We start from the raw sequence: 20,203 nt of genomic DNA, 5'->3' as shown, positions 1-20,203 counted from the left end.
GCCCGTTGTCTACAGACAGCTGCTGGCACCTCCCTCGCCCTCCGATGGACTGCCTTAGTGACCGTCCCGTGGCCTCAATGCTCCTCTGACCAGAGCAGCGTGTTTAATTGGGAGGTGGCGCCTCGGTTCCTCGTTCTTCAAACCCTAGAGCTGGGCTGCAAAACCGTCTCCCCCTGCCAACCTTCAGGTTGGCATTTGCGGCTGGAATATCTCTTTTTCTTTCAGCATTGGTTTTGGGACATAGCAGAGTCAGCTGGTGAGAGAGGTGGCAGAGAAAATACTTCTGGGCTCAACCCTAAATCCTCAAGAAAACAGTGACTGTAACCTTGGTGGTGTTTCCTTGTGTCCTTCACTCTGACCAGCTCCAAAAGGCACTTGAAGTCATTGATGTAGCCTTGAGGATCACTAAAGAATAAGAGACTCAAATGACAGGTCCAAGGTGCCGAGGAAAGAAGGCGACCGGTCTAAATGGAAACAGCACTCGGGGGCCTTGGGTCGGCCGTTCCTGCTGGGCGTGTCACAGGATCTGATGTCACCTCTCAACAGTCCTGTGAAGGTGGCATGGTTGACAGCTGAAGGCTCAGACTCAGTGTGCCCAAAGTCACACAGTGGAGAGTGGCTTCATGAAGCCTCAAACCCAGGTTCCCCCCGAAGCCGCTTCCTTTAACCATGAAGCCATACAGTCTCCCAGGAACTGCCCAGGGACAGTGTCCTCGAACCCAAGCCTGCGGGGAAGTTAAATTTAGATAAGCAGAGAGGAAACGGAAGGGAATTCTGGGCAAGAGGAGCAGTCGATACAGTCAAAGCCTGGGAGAGGGAATAAGCAAGACATGGACCCGGACCTGCTGGTTGTAAGCTCCACGGGGTAGGGACCACGTTCCCCAGGCCACCATCATATCCCCCATGCCTGAGTGAGCACCTGGTACACAATAGGTGCTCAATAAATATTTATTGTGAGTATGAACACATGAACAGACAGTTATCTTCTCCGTAGACCATGAGCCTCGTGAGGGCAAGGACTAGGCCTTAGACATGGACGGATGCTCCACAGCTCCCAGGGGTTAACAAATAGCTACCACTGAAGAGGCACGTCCTGGTGGAATGAATGCAGGAACGGCAGGTCGGGGATAGTGAGATGGCCTGGTGAAGAGGCGCTGGTGCTTTGGGGAACACTGAGCAGCACACACGGGCTGGGATGCTGAGTGCATATCCTGGAAGGTCTTCAGTGCCAGGACAAGGAGCTCTTGTGTTCTCCTTGGGGCGTTTTTTAAAAAGCCATTTCTTTTTTTTTTTATAATTTTTATTTATTTTTCCCCCCAAAGCCCCAGTAGATAGTTGTATGTCATAGTTGCACATCCTTCTAGTTGCTGTATGTGGGACGCGGCCTCAGCGTGGCTGGAGAAGCGGTGCGTCAGTGTGAGGCCGGGATCTGAACCCGGGCCGCCAGCAGCGGAGCGCGCGCACTTAACCGCTAAGCCACGGGGCCGGCCCAAAAAGCCATTTCTTAATGCACAACATTGCAGGGTCTACAGAAACCCAGCTGGTGCCCAGACTTCGCTGGGCTTGCAGAGGAACCACAGTCAACACAGCTTAGAAATCACTTTTCTGTAGGACTGGCCTCAACCTGACCCCGTTGTCACTGCCTTCCACTTTGGGGTGACCACACTGTTTAAACCAAAAAGAGACCTGTGAAAGCTTGTGAATGGGAACCTGCAGGGTGTAGATGTGATTGCATGGCCCTGGAGTTGTTCTTAGGATAGGTTGGTTGGAAAGTCCCAGCCAAGTTCCTCCAAGAAGTGGTCTGCTCAGCCCAGGAATTTTCAATAAGCTACCCTCTCTTCTCAGGTGTTGGCCGAATTTGTGGTCTTAAGGAAGCCTGAGGGCCAGAAGGCAGCCTTGGGAGAAGCCCTTTCTGTGGCAGTCAGAACCTTCTGTCCAGAGGAGAAGCCGCCCCCTCACCTGGACTTATGACCCGCGGCTTCGCCCCCAGCCCGCCCGTCGAGTTCCACAGGATGGGCTCCTTCCGCAGGCCCAGACCGCGCTTCATGAGCTCCCCGGTGCTCAGCGACCTGCCCCGATTCCAGGCAGCCCGGCAGGCTCTGCAGCTGAGCTCCAACTCGGCCTGGAACAGGTGAGGAGGCAGCTGGCCGTGGAGTGGGGGGCTGCCGAGGGCAGGACAGGGCCGGGGGGCCGGCTTAGCTTCTGCTGCTTCTGAGATCTCTGCTTCAGAAGGTCGTGATGAAATGGGCAATTGGTGAAGAGAGCACATTTCCCTTCGAGAACGTGTCCATTAGCTTTCCTTGTCGTAGTAGAGGGGCAGCGGACCACTGGGGGCCTCTGGGCTCTCAGGGTCAGTTAAGCAGCCTGGACAGTTGGACTGGCACTTACACTTGCGGTTCGTGCTCATTAGTCACACTCCAGACTCTCCGACTGCCTGAAGGTGGAGCCGTGTATGTGACCTCAAGTACCTGTGACCTATTTGGGAGGATCAGACACGTATCTGCAAAAATATACCGCTCATTAGCGGTATAAACCTGGATTGTCAGGACCTGTGAGCCACAGGTGGTTGGGAGAGGAGACACTGAGCCTTGTGAGGTGTCAGGCCGACCTCTTGTACCCTGAGCACTGAGTAGAGACTGAATCAATACTGTCTTGCATTTGTGTGGCTCCTGTTTTTCAAATCTATGCAAGTTACTCTTTGAATAAATTAAGTGCATCATTATTTTAAAGCATTACTGAATTCTTTCTAGTTTGGATCATTAGGGATTTTCTCAGTGAATACACAACTCTTATGTTGGGGATAAAGGGGAGGTCTCTGAAATGTTTTGATGTTAAATGGATCCTTGTTCCTTAAAAAAAAAAAGACAAGGTTGTAATCAGCTTCTTGCTGAAATACTGGGCTGGTGTCCCGGAGGACATGGAGTCGAGACTTACCTGTGGCTCCTCCGGGGACTAACTATCCTGCCTGACACTTCGCAGGGGCGGGAATGGAAGGGGCCAGGCCAGCCCCAGTGAAATTCTTCCAAGGAGAGTACTATTAAAAAGGCAAGGAATTATCATTTCGTTTTAGCCCTGGATGCCCTGTGAAGACAGGGCCCTCCTAGCTGAAGGAACCCCAGGCTAGGTCGGCTCCTGCTTGCAGTAAATGCCATCTTGGCTTCTTCCAGCCCCAGTGGTGCTGGCAACACAGTTTCCTGGGAGCGGATCCCTCTGCCTCCCCTTCATTACCGCTGCTCCCCAGCAGGGCTGCCAGCCAGGCGAGGGAGGGAGACTGCCGGCCTGCGAGAAGGTGGGGGAGAGGGGCTGCTCTGGCTCCTTTCGGCCTCAGTCTTCCTTCCCCTCCAAGGACCCTGGGAAGGAAATAGTGGATTCCGGGGATGGAAAATGTGGCTGCGTTTGTGCCATGGGCTTCCCTGCCCTTCCGCCCGCCTCCAGCCCTGAGCTGATTGTTGAGATGGCCCCGGGGTGCAGATCCTCTCACTGGGGGTCGTTTCCGTTTTCCTGCAGCGTCCAGACTGCCGTGATCAACGTCTTCAAAGGGGGTGGCCTGCAGAGCAACGAGCTGTATGTGCTGAATGAAAGCATCAGGTACGTGCAGGCCGGGCCGGGCGCTCCCCGTGGGCCTGGGCGGGGGTAGAGGGGCCGCCCCACCGGGGACCTGACCTCAAGTCTTGTTTTCTGCTTGGTTCTTGTTGCTGCTTCTGCCGCCTTTTATGTGGCTCTTATGGCTGTTAAGTTCTGAGACCCTCATCTGTCTAGACTTCTGACCCAGGGAGATCCAGCCATTTGTTCACGTATGTAGTGGGGGGTTGGGGCGTAGGAGGCAGAACATTGAGAGATGTCACTGTCATTTATTCTGTAAACGCTGATTGTGTCCTGCTGAACCATTAGCCCCCATATTAGGCAAGACGGTGGTTGGAACCAGCCTACTTGGGATTTTAAAGCTGAACTCCCTTTTCCTGACTGAGGGACTTAGCAATTTCTTTGTGCCTCAGTTTCCTCTGATGTGAAGCAGGGATAGGAAATGTGCCTACTTCCATAGGATTCTTGTGAAGATTAAATTGAGTTATTATATAAATAATCTGTTAGAACACGGTTGGAGCCCACTAAGTACTTGGTACTCGTAGCTCTTAGCATCATTGTCAGTAAGTTTTGGTGATACAACCCTTTATAAGACATCGTCTTTGAGGAGTTTATTGTCTTCCAGAATCTTCCCAGTAGAGCAATGTCTGCTTTTCATTCATTCATTCATTCATCAAATATTTGAGTGCCTCCCTATTGGCCAGGCACTGGAGAGGCAACAACGAACAAAGACAGACATGGACCCTGTCCTCCTGGAATTTATGTTCAGTTGGGGAGATCATCTTAAGTCAACTAATCACACATGTGAAATGTCAAAGTGCTCCTGTGACAGCTGCTGTACCACAGCTGATCTGATGACAGCAGATGGGAGTATGACTTGACCTTGCCAAGGACAGGAATGGTGGATGTGGTGCTTGTGCTGTGATCTGAAGCATCAGTGGAAATTAACCAGGTGAAGAGGGCTCAGGTGGTGGAAACTGCAGGTGCAAAGGTCCTGTGGTGGCAATGAGCAAGGAACTGAAAGAAGGCCCCTGTACCTACAGCAGCGGAGGTCGGGTGGTGGTGTGGCTGGGTGTGTTTTGGTGGAATGAGGGCAGAAGGGCAGGCGGGGCCCCGAGCACCAGGGTCTCCTGGGGACAGGAGGTTGAACGTCTGGTCTTTTAATGCCCCAGTATTCATTCCTCTCTGGTGTGTTAAGTGCAGAACATCAAGGCTGACCTGGAGTGAGCAGAACAATAAACAAGGCCATTATTCAGGTCCTGTTGACACTGAGTTACCACCTGTGTTAAGGGTCAGTGAGGTGTTTTAAGAGCTCTGCTTTCATTAAAACCTTTTGAGCTCAGAAGTAAACAGAGTTGTGTTAAATTTCTACCCATGCACTTGAATTTCACATAATAATTACACAAACATGGAAAGAGACATTACGGATCATTTATCCCAAGGCCTCCTCCTTTTGCAGAGGAGGAAACTGAGGCCCCAAAAAGTGGGGTGTCAGGGGCAAAGCTGGGTCAGCCAACCCCCGAGTTGCAAGAGCTCAATTTTAATGCAAGAACTAAGATCCTGGCTACTCCGTGAGGGTTCTTTAGCTCACAGTAGCAGTATAAATAAATAAAACAGTGACTCAGGAGCATGCTAATTGTTCCTCACATCGGGACACTGATCCTGAAATTGTACTTAAAATCTTTGTTTGTGGGCAGCTGGGGAGAGTGAGGACCATGCCTGATTTCACCAGCCCTGTTAGCCCCGGGGCTGCGAACTCAGGTCTTCTAGATGGGTGAGGTTGGCCTGGGTGCATGGAGGTGAGAGCTCACCCTCTGTGGAAAGGGGGTCACCCTGGGGGAACACAGGTCCAGTGACATATCATCTTATTTCTCAAGAAGAACTGGAAATTGAGATTTTTATGTGAAGTTTCCTGGCTTTCAGATGTTGATAAATAATCCAAATTTCCCCAAACATTGGTACAGGCCAAACAAAACACATTAGTGGGCTGAAAGTGGTCAACAGGCTATCCGTTTACAAGATCGGCCGTGGCACACACAGGGTGGCATCCCAGATTCCCGCACTCGGGCCACACGAGTGGGGAGAAGGGAGCTGTGTGGACGGAGGTGCCGGGAGCGCCAGGCAGCTTTCACATATGTCAACACATTCAGCCCTCCTCACAGCTCTGTGAGGCAGCCATTGTTATGGGTAGTTTATCCACAAAATTGTGGATGAGAGAAACCAAATAACTCGTCCAGGTTGACAAGTGATGGACGGTGGAGTCAGGGTTTTAACTCCTGCCTCCCTTAGATGCCTGTGTTAGTCAGCTCAGCTGCCCTAACAAATACCGTAGCCTGGGTGGCCTAAACAGTAGACAGTCATTTCTTATTGTTCTGGAAGCTGGGAAGTCCAGGATCAAGGTGCTCGTGGATTCAGTTCCTGGTGAGAGCCCTCTTCCTGGCCACCATCTGCTGAGTCCTCGAATGGCCTCTTTGTGTACGTGAGGTGGGGAGAGCAACCTTTCTGGTGTTCCTCAGTATAAGGACACTAATCCCATCATGAGGGTCCCGCCTTTGTGACCTCATGGAAACCTAATTACCTCCCAAAGGCCCATCTCCAAACACCACCATGTTGGGGGGTATGGCATCAACGTATGAATGGGGGGGCACAGTTCAGTCCACAGAAACACCTTTGCACCATATTGTAGTGTCAGTGGGAGGTTTTAGGTTGGAAAAAAGGTTAAGCCGATGGTCTTGATCTTTCTGCTGTCATTCCTTTCACGAGGCCTCTGGGACCTCATCTCTCATCATGTGCTGTGATTCTTAACTCCCCTCTGAGGAGCATGACACTCCCCCAAACCCCCTTTCCAGTGTTGGGTTTAGGGGAGGCTGCTGGCTGTTCCTCTCTCTGTTTTGAGCAATTTTCAGGCTGGTGAGAAATACATAGGGTTGGGATTTGAAACTGATTGCACAGATGTGAATTGAGCCCAGACCAAGTCAAAGCTTATTGAAAAACCAAAAACCAGAGCTTCGATTACCCATGTTCTGTACCTTCCATCTTCTGGCCTTCTCTAGGGTGGTGGTTAGAGTGGAGATGGGCTTTCCCGTCACAGACACTCAGGGCGTAACTGAGCACGTGAACCGCATCCCAGGCACCTACTTGATCTGGTCCCAAGTTGAATGAAGTGAGCTGACCTGCACGTGTGCCCACATCTGTGTGTGCCTGTGTGGAAATAACACAGCTGCCCTTACTTCAGTCATTAAGATGCCCAAACGGACCTGCCACTCTGGTTGCATTCGAACAGACAATTGGGTTTCCCTTTTCCCTTTCTCTTCTGTTTTCTTTTGGAAGACTTGTTCTCAGAATAGATCCATAAACTCAGCAAGGTTGAGGCATGACCAGTGGGGAGGGCGTGTGTGTGAGGACGGGGACACAGGATGGTAGGCGTGTAGGGAAGACGATGGAAGGAGAGAAGGCTAAGTTACTCTCAAGCCCATTTTTCCGTCAATTGTGACAGTCCTACTATGTGCACAAAGGTCTGTGCCAGGTTCACTAGAATTTTTTAACTTGTTAAGACAGTTGCTTCTGGGCTCAGAGAGGCTGGGGATCAAGATTAGACTAGCTGTGTGACCTTGGGCAAGTTGCTTTCTTTTTCTAAGTCTTTTTTTCTTGTATAAAGTGGAGATGATAATCGCATCAACCTCACGGTGGTTGGGAGGACGGAGATAATGCTAACAACATAATGCTAACAACAGAGAGACGTTGCACCGGATCAGTACAGGATCCGGTGCATAATAAATGTTAGCCATTATTCTTCCTATTATTGTGAAAATTTAGCAATAATAAAGTGATAAGTGATGGGCGAGTGCCAGGTGTGAGAGCACAGGGCGCTGTCATGAAGGGCCGTGAACAGTCCTGTATCAGGATTTCTTTAGCGTTCAGATGGGGTGAGCTCACTCTCACTTTGAACTAGAGAGGTCCAGGACAGGCCTCTCCAAGAATGTGCTGGACTTGAAGTTGGGGTGAGGCTAAGTTCTTACAAGGAGAGCCAGCTGTTTCTCCTATCTGCAGAGACGAGAACAAGAGGAAATGACTCTCTCAGTTCTCCATTCTCCTCAAGCCAAACATGAATAAACTTTGATGGATTGTCCAAGTCCAGTTGCAAAGCCTAAATCTGCTTCCCCGGGTCACCCCAGCCAGCCCTGGCCATCTTCATAACTGTGGAGTTAGGACGTTTCTGGGAAATGTGAATTCACTGAACTGTTAGCCAATGCAGAGAATGACCAGGAAGGGACAAGTTTTATGTAAGTGGGTCCTGAAAGGCAGTCATTACAAACAATTGGTTCTTTCTTTTAAGACATGTCATCAAAACTTAACTCCATTTTAAATTATAGCCAGTAGACTTTGGGATAGCTATGAGGAAGAACTTTGGACTAAGAATCGTCAAGTTCTAAAACACATTATTTGATCAAGAGAAGGGTGTGGAGATCTTTAAAAAACAAATTCATCAGGAATGTCACACCTCAATAAAGTAACAAGTTTTCCCCAAAGAAAAGTCAGGGCACAGAGTCTGTCAACATGAAGACAAAAATCAGAATATTTTCTATTGAAACTGCCTCAGAAAGCAGCACTTGCACATTGTTATATCCCTAAAGGCAAGAAGAGGACCCTTCAGAAGAGACATATTCCAGTGAAATCCCTAGCCGTCACCATCTCCAGTTCTGCCTGCCCTGAATTTCCATCCGCCCTGGCTTGGGCTGTCCCGGGTGTCTTCTTGGTTTAAACTCTCTGTGGGGCATTGATGTGGTTTTCCACACTGCTCTCCAGCCTCAGTCCTGATGGGGCTGCATTTTGGCAGTGGGGACAAGTCTGGGTTAGTGGTTTGGGTTTCATGAACTCTTCCAGGAACAAGAGTGGCCAAACTCTCTGACGCAGGAGCATGCTCTTCCTAAACATTTGTTTGAGCCAACTATTCTACTGATTGTGTGTGACCAAGAAGAATAGAAAAGGGAGAAACCTATAATTGATGTGTACTGGTTCTTATAAGCACTTTCACTTTCTGATTGGTTGGGGGAGGTGTAGAGGGAGAGGTCTTTGATTCACTCAGTCAATGAATATCCGTGGCGTGCTCTGCCGGGTTCTGGGCTAAGTCTTGGGGTAGCCATTGAAGTAGGTGTTTCTTGCTCTTGGGGAGCCTACTGCAGGGTGAGGGGGGAACCGAACAGGCAGTTATCATACAGTGTTTTAGGTGGAGTGATTGCAGAATCCAGAGTGCTGGGGGGTGCAGAGGAGGGGCACATAATTATCTGGAGGAAAGTGGGAGCTCGGTTGAAATCTGGAGGACGAGCGAGCGGGAGTCAGGTGAAAAGGGCGACTGAGGATGTAACATTCTTGCCACCACTCTCTCCATGCCCTCCCACCTGCTCCTTCTCCCTGGGAGGATTTTTTTCTCTGCAGAAATAAATGCTCAGACATGAGGTTTCCGGAAACCAGAGATGAGTTATCTGCAGCTGGCCTGAGGCAGGAAATTCACATTTTCCTTCTCGCTCCAACCACCCTGCCTCTTCTGTTTTTGCTGGGAGGGAGGCAGCGTGAAGGAAACCCCAGAGATTTTCACGGAAAGAGGAGGTTCCAAGAATTGTGCTTGATCTTCGACAGGTCCTAGCTGACACGTCCGCCTGAGTCCGTTGGCTGCCCAAACCCCAAAGGGAAGCCCACCTGAGATGGTCCCATCTCTGTAAGGGTGTCAGGGAGAGCCGGAGAGCCCGGGTGCAGCGCCCAGGCTGGCAGAGTGGGCCAGTCTGAGGCGCGATTCCAGAAGGTCAGGAGAACAGCAGATGTTCACGTGGTGTTCCGCGTGTGCCAGGCTCTAAGTGCTATGTGTACATTAACTCTTAAAACCCACCACACCCTGTGAGACAGGTCCTATCTCCCTCTCTTACAGATGAGGAAGTGGCAGCACAGAGAGGTGGAATAACTTGCCCGGGTCATACAGCTAGTTAGCACAGTCACGTGTCACTTAACGACAAGGGCACATTCTGAGAAACACGTCGTTCGGCAACTTTGTCGTTGTGTACATCAGAATGTACTTGCACAAACCTAGATGGTATAGGCTACCACACGCCTGGGCTCTGTGGGACTATCTTATGGGACCACCATTGTACATGTGGTCCATCATTGACCAAAACGTCGTCATGTGGTGCGTGACTAGCTGAGCTGGGATTTGAACCCAAGTCTCCCGTGTCCTTAAACTGTAAGTAGGCTGCAAGAGGCACACAGAGCCAGCATCATCCAGATTTAGGCCTGACGTCCCTGGGCGTAGATGCATTAATAGATCATGAGGTAAGCGGTGTGCTGTCCTCTGAGGACCCTAGTTTGGGAGGGCTTACGGTGAGGTCTTCTCTTTTTGGCCCAGGTCCCTCTTCCTGTCTATGTGTTAACACCTGTGTCTGCTCCGGCTGAGACTTGACTTTGGGGGCTGGAGGAGTAGTTAGAGGGAAGGGGCAAACTGGAAACCTCCAGGGCTGGCCCATGTGGGTGGCCTGCACAGTAGAAATCTGGACATCTCCCCTAAAAATCCAGGCAGAGTTCACATCGGGCACCACTGGACCCACAGTCTGGCCTGGAACTGGTCAGCAGGAGCTGAAGTCTGGCTGCTGGCTCTGGAGGAGCTTGCTGCAGCCGCTGCTGTTGGTGCCCGCCTGCCCCGCGGGCATGGGGGTACCACTGGCTCACGTGCCGGTTGGCCTCCGTTTGAGTTGGGATCTGCCAGTGTACGGCCCCAGCAAGGCTCTGAGCATCAGTCTCCTCATCTGCAAAATGAGGGTAAATTCCTACCTGGGAGGCTATTGGAGAGTTCCAGATGCTGTGTGCCAACTCCTAGCATCGTGCATGTGACGTAATTAGGAGCCCAGTAAATGCTCTTTGTTGGTTTTCTCCATCTTTTTCACCGTCCCCACTGCCACCCAGTGGGGTGCAAAAAACAGAGAAGTGTGGGCATCCTAGCATTTTACCTGAGCATGGACATCACCTCCAGTGGGACCCAGGAGGATGGAGCGAAGGAGGAAAGAGGGGTTTCCATAAGTTACTACTTAAAAGACGCTGCCTCCTTGATACACGTCCTGTGCAGAAGCAGGGTGGCTCATCTTCGGAGGACTGAACAGTCCAAGTGGACGAGTGCTGACAGCTGCAGAGTCGGGCACAGGACCCCGGAGGGCCCCTGCTGTGCCAGGGTCACGAGGAGGTCAGGGCGGAGGGTCTGGGTAGCTGGCGCAGCCCCTAATTGCCAGATGGCACAGAAATATTTAACAACCGACAGGGCTGTCCCGACTTGCGCTGGCTGAACGTTAGCCCCGCGGCACCCGTCTCCACGCTGCGGCGTCATCCTCTGGGATTGGCTGCCTTGCATCTCACTCTGTGCAAGGGAGATGGTGGCTCGTGGCCGAGGAGATTTCTCTGCATCGTTTCCGCCTCTCCCGGCTCTGCCTGCCGTCCTGTCGTCCCTGTGCCTCTGGACCAGCCGGGATCCAGCTCCGGCAGCGCCTCGTCTCCCTTCCAGCCCACAGGAGCGGGAAGTTGAGTTGACAAGAGCGTGAGGGGTGACATGGCCGGTCTGTGTAGTAACAGGAAATCCTGTCATCGGGGGTGGTGTCTCGCCCCGTCAGCCTGGGAGGTGAGGGGGTGAGATAATACAGACAGTGAGTGGTTCCCCATTTGTTCCCTAGTATGGCCCTTTTCCTCCTGACTGAACTTCATGCCCATTTCCCCTTTGGGGTGGGTCCCACATAAGCATTCCCTTCCTGTTACTCTCAGGTCCCCCCACTTCCTTCTCCTTCTAGCTCAATGGCTGCTGCTGCTGGTGAGCAGCAGAAGTCTGTCTTCAAATGAAGCCCTGCATGGAAGTCCAGTATGGGAAACAGATGAAGCGGGAGCTGCTTAAGCTGAGATGTTGCTCCATCGCGTCTCTAAGTCCCCCGACACTTTCCCCAGGCTCTGCCTCTACCATCCTACCCCCACCTCTTTCAGGGTGGTCCATCCCGCTTCATGAGGTTCTCCCAGGTCATTCACGCCAGGCTGAGGAAATGCTGGCCCTTTTCAGAAGATGCTGAGAAGCGGTAGAACGGAGTTCTTAGGAGGATGAGCCTCGGGGTCAGACAGACCTGGGTAGAAGTGTGGAGCTGGCACTTGCCGAGCCTTGCCATGTGCCAGGCACTGTTCTAGGGACGAACCGGCCCAGGATTAACTCGTTTAGCCTTGTAATAATCCTGTGGAGTGGAGTAGGTGTCCTTATTATCCCCAAATTCCAGGAGAGGAAATGGGTACAGGGACTAACCTGTGAGGTTACCTTGCAAAGGTGATGGCTCACAGCAGCTGCTACGCTGCTCAGTCAGGCTTCAGAGCCCGGCAGCTGCCTCCAAACCCTCACACTCCGCGAGACTCCTCTCGTCTCTGACCTGTGCTTGCCGCACACCCTCCTTGGTGACCTCGGAGGGAGTCCATTTCCTTGTGTATAAAAAGTGGAGATATTACTACTTCCTTATAGTTTTGTTTTAGGCTTAAATGAGGAAATACATTGTTGACAGTGGTTTCTGGCACTTAGCAAGTGTTCAGTAAACTTTGGAGAAAAAAAAGTCAGGCTCTGTCCGAGGAGGAATTTGTTTTTCTTCCTTTTTTTTTGCTCCAATGAGTAATTACTTTGCTGTTTCCGGGGAAGAAACCCTAGGAAAGGGTAGAAAAAGTGGAAGGCAGGCTGCCGGGTTCTAGGCCTCTGTGCCTGGGAGGAATCTGCATCCTCATTGTTGGGAATCATGTTGGGAATCAGGATTTTCATCTTTCATTTGCATCTAGGGAACCACAGACCACAGGCTCTTCAATTCTGTTGTCTTTCTCCTGCTTTTCAAGCTAGACTGGCAAACTGAGGAAGGTTACAGCTGAGCTGTCCCTCTGTGAATTTAGGTCTGTGTGTCTTTAATACCTTGATTCTTTCACTCTGAAATTTTGGAGAAGGTGATGCTCCTGGGCCTCATGAGCTAGTGGCCCTGCTGGGAGGAGATTACCGTCCGAACTCTGGTGCATGCTTTCCTGCTAGCATCCAGCACCATGTCCAACTCAGGGGAGGTTTGCAATAAATGGTGTGTGTCCATGAATTAACTCGTGGTCCCTATTCTCTGTCAGTCGCTCTTTCCTTTTTTGGAGGGAATCTACTGCCCAGTTCCCCTGGAGATGGTACAACAAGACAGGGGTGGAAAATCCCTCTTTCTCTTGGTTCAGCTAAGGTCAGGGTAAGTTTTTCAGAAGAACCCTTTCCTCATAAACCAGTGCAAGCAGAATAAACACAGAGTATAGGAATAGACTGTAGGTTTTGCAATATGACTCAGCCGCAGTCTCCTCTCTGGTTGGCTCGGCCAGCTCTGCTTTTCCCTCACTCGCTCTCTCCGGTTCAGTTCTCAGGTTACCAGCCCAATGTGGGTTTGGGTTGGCAGGGTCTCAGACTCTGTGGGATCCTCTGATACCCCTACGACAGTCTGCTTCCTGATCCTGTGCCCTTGACGGGAACTCACTGCCACAATTCCTTCTCCGCTTCAAGGCAGCTGGTGGTAACCTTGGTGGTGGTTATTGTTAATTAAAAAAATTGTTTTTAGTGTTTTTGAATCAGATTGCATTCACAGGGTACAAAAATTTTAAATATATAATGAGATATACAGTGAAGCATCTCCCTCCCCTGTACCCTAGAAACCCAGTTCCCATCCCCCACCAAAGATAACTATTTAAAACAGTAGTTAATTGGCTGTTCTTCCAGAGCATCTTTATGCATATATAAGGAATATTTATGGAGAAGCAGCTAGGCATACTCGACAATGTATGTGAGCTCCACGGACTGGGGTCTGATGACATGGTGTGGCCTCAGGACATTGTGTCCTAACTCCAGGGAATCAGGTTTGCTAGCGTGTTTTGTTGTCTTACTTAATTTCCAGCTTCACCCTTCTCCAGCCTCTTACTTGGGGAGAGGGAGAGGAGGAGACAAAACCCAGGGCATTTGTATATCGTTTTAAAAATGCATGTGTGTTTTGTGTGTTTAAAACTCAAGGTACTATATATTCTATTTCAAAGGGCATTACTGGAAACCAAATCATATCCCTATTACAGAACAGCAAGTTAGAGCAGATTTGATAAATAAATTTGTTGGTATTGTGTAAATAAAGGTATGTATTCTTTTCTTCTTCGCTTTTCACAAGGCAGCATATTATACACACTGTTCTGCATCTTGCTTTTTCTTAATGTAATTTAGATCTTTTCATATCATTACTTAGAGCACTAAGATCTTCATTTTGTTTTTTTACAGCTGCATAGAATTCCATTGTATGGATGGAATTATGATTTTTTTATGAGCACTTTATTGCTGCACATTTATGTTGATTCCTATATTTTGCTGCAGAGGAAACTCTGCACGTATGTGCAGTGACCTTGTCTAACTCCTAACATGCTCAGGCAGAAATGCGATGGGATTTTGTAAGGAACAGAGCAGCTTACTGAATTGCCCGCCCAGGACAATAGAATGTTGACGTAATTGATCAGGTGGAGTCTATTCCCTTCCGATAAATCTGTGTAACACTACCTGGTGGAGAGGATTTTGAACTTGGGATTTGATAGAAGGAAAAATGTGTGGTTCTTTTACCATCCCTGGTTAGAGTCCATTACGTTTAAAGTATACAAAGCAGATTCCCACCCCTGTGTCTGGCCCCTCCTCAGTAAAGGACCGAGGATCACCCTTATCCAGGCGCTGGAAGCATCTTTCCCTGTTCTGCTGCTTTATTCTCATGCATCACCATCTCGGCGCCCCTTCATGGCTGCTTCTAGCTTCAGAGTCCTTTCTGCTACGCCGTTGTCTTTTCTGTTGCGTCAGGTTCACTCGTAGCCCCTGCTCCTTTGTTAGCTGGTTGCTACCCCAGGCTTTGTCTTCCTGGAACGCTCTGCAGAATTCTGCCGTTGGCCGTGGCTCACCGGTCCTGGCTATGACATAAGGATGCCGTGCCTTCCCCTTCACTGTGAGCTGCAGCCTTTCTGCCCTCCCTGACAGGCTGGGGAGGAGACCCCTTGGATTCCTCAGTGGGGTGACATCATGATGCTCCCGAGTACCCCTGTGAAATGCCAGTGGGCAGTAATCACCTGTTTAATCACGGCCAGCCCCAATGAATGATTTTACACTTGGGTGGATCCCTCCTCCACCTTGCTCCAGGAGGATTTCCATAGTTCTTGACTTTGCAGGCATATCCTTACCCCGACCTCTATCTCTGTTTTACCTGAAGCATCTTCATGAGCACAGTGGTTTCTCAGTGTGGGTTCCTTGGGGGCACCTGTTCCATAGCATGTTATTTGGTCTCAGAACCATGTTAGTCCCTCAACTTGGTGAGTACCCAAGATATGCTTGGGAAACTCTGTTCGAAATAGCCCATTACTAGGACTTGTTTTTCTACTTTTTGATGAAGGTTGGCTTCTGCACCTATGGTTGTGAGGCCTCCCAATGGCTGTGAAGACTTGGTGGGGAGATGTTTCTCCCTCTAGCAGTCAGAAGCGGCCTCCCTGCCTCTTCCTGTTTCGAAGCCTCCCTCTGGGGCTGCCCACTGCGTTTCTGTTTCCTGTCTGAGAGATGCCGCTGGCCCTGCAGAGCAGCGATGACCGATCTGCTCCTGGCCCAGTGGCTGGTGAAGGCTTCCCTGTCTCTGTCAGACCTGCCCACATCTCGGGCAACCCTCAGGCTGGTGGTTGGGGTGGCCTTCCAGGAGCCTCCCATTAAGTTGCATCTCAAAATGCAGTATCCACCACAGACAGAGTTTCTGTCATGGGAAAAGGAAGGTATTTTCCTTGCTCAACACCTGTTTGCAGCTTTCCAGGGCTCTTCTGGCATAGAAATTTCGATCACGATGTCTCTTCTGTCTCAATCCTGTCGTGTCTGTGTTCTGCACACAATGACATCTCGCTGTCACTTCCTGTTTATCCTGCAGTGACCTGTGGGGATGCCTTTGGGGGAGTGAACACCCAGCAGGTGTCGTCCGGAGCTTGAGCGTTTGCTCCTTAATAACCAGGGCTGGTGGGATGAGTAAATGACATCATCTGAAGTCGTGAGGAGTGTGCCCCTAGGGAATTCATTGGCTCTGGGAGCCAGTTACTCTTGATTTTAGTTCTCTCACCTTGTTGGGATCAAATTAAAGAAAGAATGGTAGGGGTGGTCCCATGGTTGGTCCCGGGGAGAAGGAGATCTGGTGCCAAAACCTCTGTTTTTTATTTGAGTTTTTTTAGCACTTAAGACTCTGAACTTATCTTGTGAGTGTATTTAGCAACATGCTATCTCCCCTGAGAACAGAAGCCGGCTGAGGGCAGAGGCCTCGTCTGCCTTGTTCGCTCTGTATGCCTGGTGCCAGGACAATCTCTAGCACGTAACGAACAGCTCACAGCTGTTGCCTGGATAAATAAAACCTACCTGTTCTCCCCATCGTGGTCCCCTTTGAAGGACTGCCTCAGCCCCTCGGGGATGAGTGGCAAGACCACCCAAACCATGGCACCCACTTGAATGTCTGATGTCTGACAGGCTGGAGTTATGGGAGAGATGTCAAGTTTGCAGAAGGGCTGGATTAAAGTCTTTACCACTAACTTATTTTGGGACCTCTCTCAGCCTCAACTTCTTTATCTGTCCAAGAGGGATAATAACTGCCCACCCCCCTTCACACACATGCACACACACACACACACACACACACACACACACACACACAGATACATTACAATCCTTGGTTGAAGAATGTATGAAAAATGCATTTTAAACCATTATGTCTGCAAATGGGGAGGATTACAAAATTGTGGTCTTTCCTTTCCTTGCTTTTTTCGCTTCGCATGGAGCGCTGTGCCCTGGCCTGCCTCCACCAACTCTGCTACAATTAGGGTCTCCTGTGCTGCCCTCTTGAGATGGTTGTTTTTGTGGGGTGAACTAAGGAGTGGGTCCTTTTCTCAGATTCCATCACCCCGATTCCCTAATAACCCCGGGGGGTGGAAAGGGCCTAGGAAAGTGCGCTCCTTTCGTAGGCCTGGTGGGTCCCTGAGCCCGGGGGGAGTGCTCCATCAGTGCACACGGCCGTGGACTGGTCGCCAGGAGCTGTACCATCATGGGCTGCATGACAGTGCTTCTCTCTCCCCAGGCGGCTGCTGAAGAGTGAACTCGGGTCCTTCATCACAGACTATTTCCAGGTAAGCTGTGTGGGTCTGAGCACCATCATTATTGTGCATGTGGGTGCGTGTACTGTAAGGGATGGTTGGTAGTGCGCACCTGGGCATTCCTTCTACATCCCGGGTGATGTATACCGAGGCCCTCCTGTGTGCCAGGCACCACGGGCAGTGGCTGCGGAGGAGCACGAGGCAGGTGTGGCCCATGCCCTCACAGAGATGACAGTCTCGGGCAGTGGGTCTCAGGACCCCTTTAGGCTCTTAAAAATGATCATGTATTGGGTTATCGCTATCTTCACCATATTAGAAATTAAACCTGAGAAACTTTAAAATATGCCTGAATTCAGTTAAAAAATAAACGTATTACATGTTAGCATAAAGAGCATTTTTATGAAAAACGACTTTTTCAGAATAAATAATAGTTAGAAAAGTGCATTGTTTTATATGTTTGCAAATCTCTGCACCGTCTGGCTTCATAGGAGGTAGCCGGATCCTCGTACCTGCTTCACAGCCAGTCTATTGAGATATTGCACGTCTTGGGAAAACTCTGTGGTGCACTCTTGGAGGATACAAGGAAGAAGGCAAATAACAGCTCAGTGTTATTCAGAAAATAGTTTTGACCATGTGGAAAAGGTCTGGGGGATCCCCCAGGGGACCCCACCCCACGTGTTGAGAACTGCTGCTGTGGTGACGTTCCCTTCCCCCACGTATGGTATCTCATTGGGTGTAATTAGAATACCCTGCAGCCGTGTTACTTCTTGTCACTGATCCTCTTGGTCTGTTCTGTTGAAGATGGAACCGGATCAGACAATCTGACATCCCTTCTGCCTAAACACCATTACTGTGGGGCTAATGAGTTCAAGGTTCCAGACTCAATCAGAGGATGGTTTCTAGTCCTCTGACACGGGCTGCCTTCCTGACTCCAACCAAAGGCACATGCGCGAGGCGTGGGAAGGTGTGTGGCGAGTCACGGGGTGACGTTTGAGTGAAGTCAGAGTGCCCACTTTTCACTTATTAGCTGAGTGGTCTTGGGCAGGCTGCTTTAATCTCTCTGTGCCTCGGTTTCCCCATCTGTGAAATGGGAATAAAAATATGACGTACCTTGTAGGTCACTGTATGGTTTACATGAGGTAGCACACGTCAAGCTGAGTATTGTATGGGTGTGGGCGCAGCAAAGGGGTTGGTTAAGAACATGGCTCTTAAAGCCAGACTGCCTGGGTTCAGTGCCCAGCATAGCCACTTACTAGCTGTGTGACCTTGAGAGCAAGTTGCTTTACCTCTCTGTTTTAGTTTCCTGTTCTATAAAACAGGGTTAATAGGACCTACCCTTACAGGGCTGTTGTCAGGACTAAATAAATGATTATTTGTGAAGTGCCGAGCACAGAGTAATAGTGTTCATTAAATTTATATAGATGCATGTTTGTTATTCTAAAGTGTAATCCATTCCTTTTAATGGGAAAGTAACATAAATATACATATCATCTTGCTTTCAGGTTGGCGATGTTATTCTGTATCCAAGGAGAACATACTTTTAAGACAGTTTAAAGAGTTTTTAGGTTTTAAAAACCACACAGGCATCCTTTTCATTTTTTTCTTTCCAAGATTCAGGAAGCTTAAGCTTTTATGTGCACTGAGAGAGAATGACAAATGTCAGTCCTTTAAGACGCACACACATGCTCTGCAGAAAAGCAGCCGCTCTAAATCCGGACAGAGCAAGACCCCACAGAGGCCTGGAATTCAGCCAGGTCACATGTCACAGCTGTTTGAAAGAAAGCTCCCGTCGGGAGAGACAAATATAAAGATTAAGAAAGAGATAATTAGTCACAAATGTGCATCCTTTCAGTCGCCCTTGACTCAAAGGGCAGTCTTGTCCACGCTCTTCTCTTGCTATCTCGAGTCATTGATATTTAAATCCAGCTGCAGAGAAGTGGTTTGCAATCAGTCCTGGAGAGACATTTCAGATAGGCAGGCTTTGCTGTGGTTTCCATCCGGGTGAAATGTCAGTCTCCTCTTGGCACTGGGGGCTGCCCCTGGGACGGGTGGGAGGGGCGTCTGGGTGGGGACTTATTTATCTGGGAAGCCCTGAGGTTTTTGGGCTGATTAAGGCTGCTTACAAAGGATGCCAGGCACTTAACAGCTAATCGCCACGTGTCATTTTCTATCGAGAGCGTCATCAGAGAAACCGCGTGGTGAGTGCTGAGTCTCCTTCTGGGGGTGTGTGGTAGGAGCATGGGTTTCATGCTTGAATCTGGGTTTTTCCCTAGTTTAGGAGCCAGACTGGAGAGAAGGCTATCCTAGACACTCTTTATTTAAATGTAGGTTTTAAGTTTCCTGTAGGCACAGAGCCTTTTTCTTTTTAATGTGTTTTGGTTTCCCAGTCCCTAGAAAGTACCTGGCATATGGTAGATGATCCATAAACATTCTTGGGAGGGAGGGAGGCATTGTTTACCTCAGGTACGTGAGAGATTTTAGGTGGCACATGCAGTGGCATTAAATAACATGAGCTCTGGTGCTTAGAAAGTGTTTCCCTTCCTTATGTATTTTTCTAGTGCTTCTGATTGTGCCGGGGAGAGTCTTGGTTGCACCACTGGTTCTTTGACACTTCCTCATGTATGATTCTGCATCCAATTCCAGTGTGGGTTTTCTCCCCACACGGAGCAATTCTCCAACACCAGCTGGGTGTCCTGCAATTTAACTCAATTCTGACACGATCCACCTGGAGATAGTATCAGAGCCCACAGGTCAAGGGCTCAGTCCTGCAAGACTGCCCCTCCAACCTCAGACCCCAATCGCAAGTCCAGGTTGTCACCTGTGCTTCTGACCAACTGGCTATAGATTGGAGGTTCCGATGACCCCCTCCTTATTTGATTAATTCGCTAGAGCGGCTCACAGAACTCAGAGAACCATTTTACTTACTAGATCATGGGTTTATTGTAAAAGGATGTAACTCGGGAACAGCCGGATGGAAGAGATGCATAGGGCAAGGTGTGGGAAGGGCGCAGAGCTCCCATGCCCTCTCCCAGCGCCCCTCTCCCAGCGCCTCCATGTGTTCACCAACCCGGAAGCTCTCCAAACTCTGTGTTTTTGGGTTTTTATGGAGGCTTCATTACACAGGGAAGATTGATCAAATCATTGGCCATTGGTGACTGATCTCAGCCTCCAGCCCCTCTCCCATCTCCTCTCCCCAAGGTCGGGTGTGAGGGGGGAGGAGGGGGGACTGAAATTTCCAATTCTCTAAGCACACTGTTGGCTCCACTGGCAACCAACTCCGATTCTTAGGTGCTTTCCAAAACTCACTTCATTAACATAATAAAAGACACCTCTGTCCCTCTCATCACAGGCCATTCCAAGGGTATTTTTTTGTGTGTGTGTGTGAGGAAGATCAGCCCTGAGCTAACATCCATGCCAATCCTCCTCTTTTTGCTAA

The 20,203-nt window shown here is 49.8% G+C and overlaps 1 protein-coding gene across 3 annotated transcripts in view; it reads left to right on the top strand.

Annotated features, from left to right (window-relative positions):
- PRR5L (proline rich 5 like) overlaps positions 1–20,203 on the top strand; it is a 73,248-nt gene that overhangs the window by 18,317 nt on the left and 34,728 nt on the right. For all 3 annotated transcript variants that reach the window (XM_058527137.1, XM_058527136.1, XM_058527138.1), the window contains exons 2-4: positions 1,846–2,131; positions 3,508–3,588; positions 16,752–16,800. In XM_058527137.1, the coding sequence (XP_058383120.1) occupies positions 1,968–2,131; positions 3,508–3,588; positions 16,752–16,800 (294 nt within the window). In that variant the 5' untranslated portion in view covers positions 1,846–1,967. The remainder of the gene's footprint in view (positions 1–1,845; positions 2,132–3,507; positions 3,589–16,751; positions 16,801–20,203) is intronic.

This window comes from Diceros bicornis, chromosome 31, assembly GCF_020826845.1.
Source record: "Diceros bicornis minor isolate mBicDic1 chromosome 31, mDicBic1.mat.cur, whole genome shotgun sequence".
Classification (NCBI taxonomy): Eukaryota; Metazoa; Chordata; class Mammalia; order Perissodactyla; family Rhinocerotidae; genus Diceros; species Diceros bicornis.
Note: the sequence above shows the minus strand (reverse complement) of the source record. Positions and strands in the feature narration are given on the sequence as shown.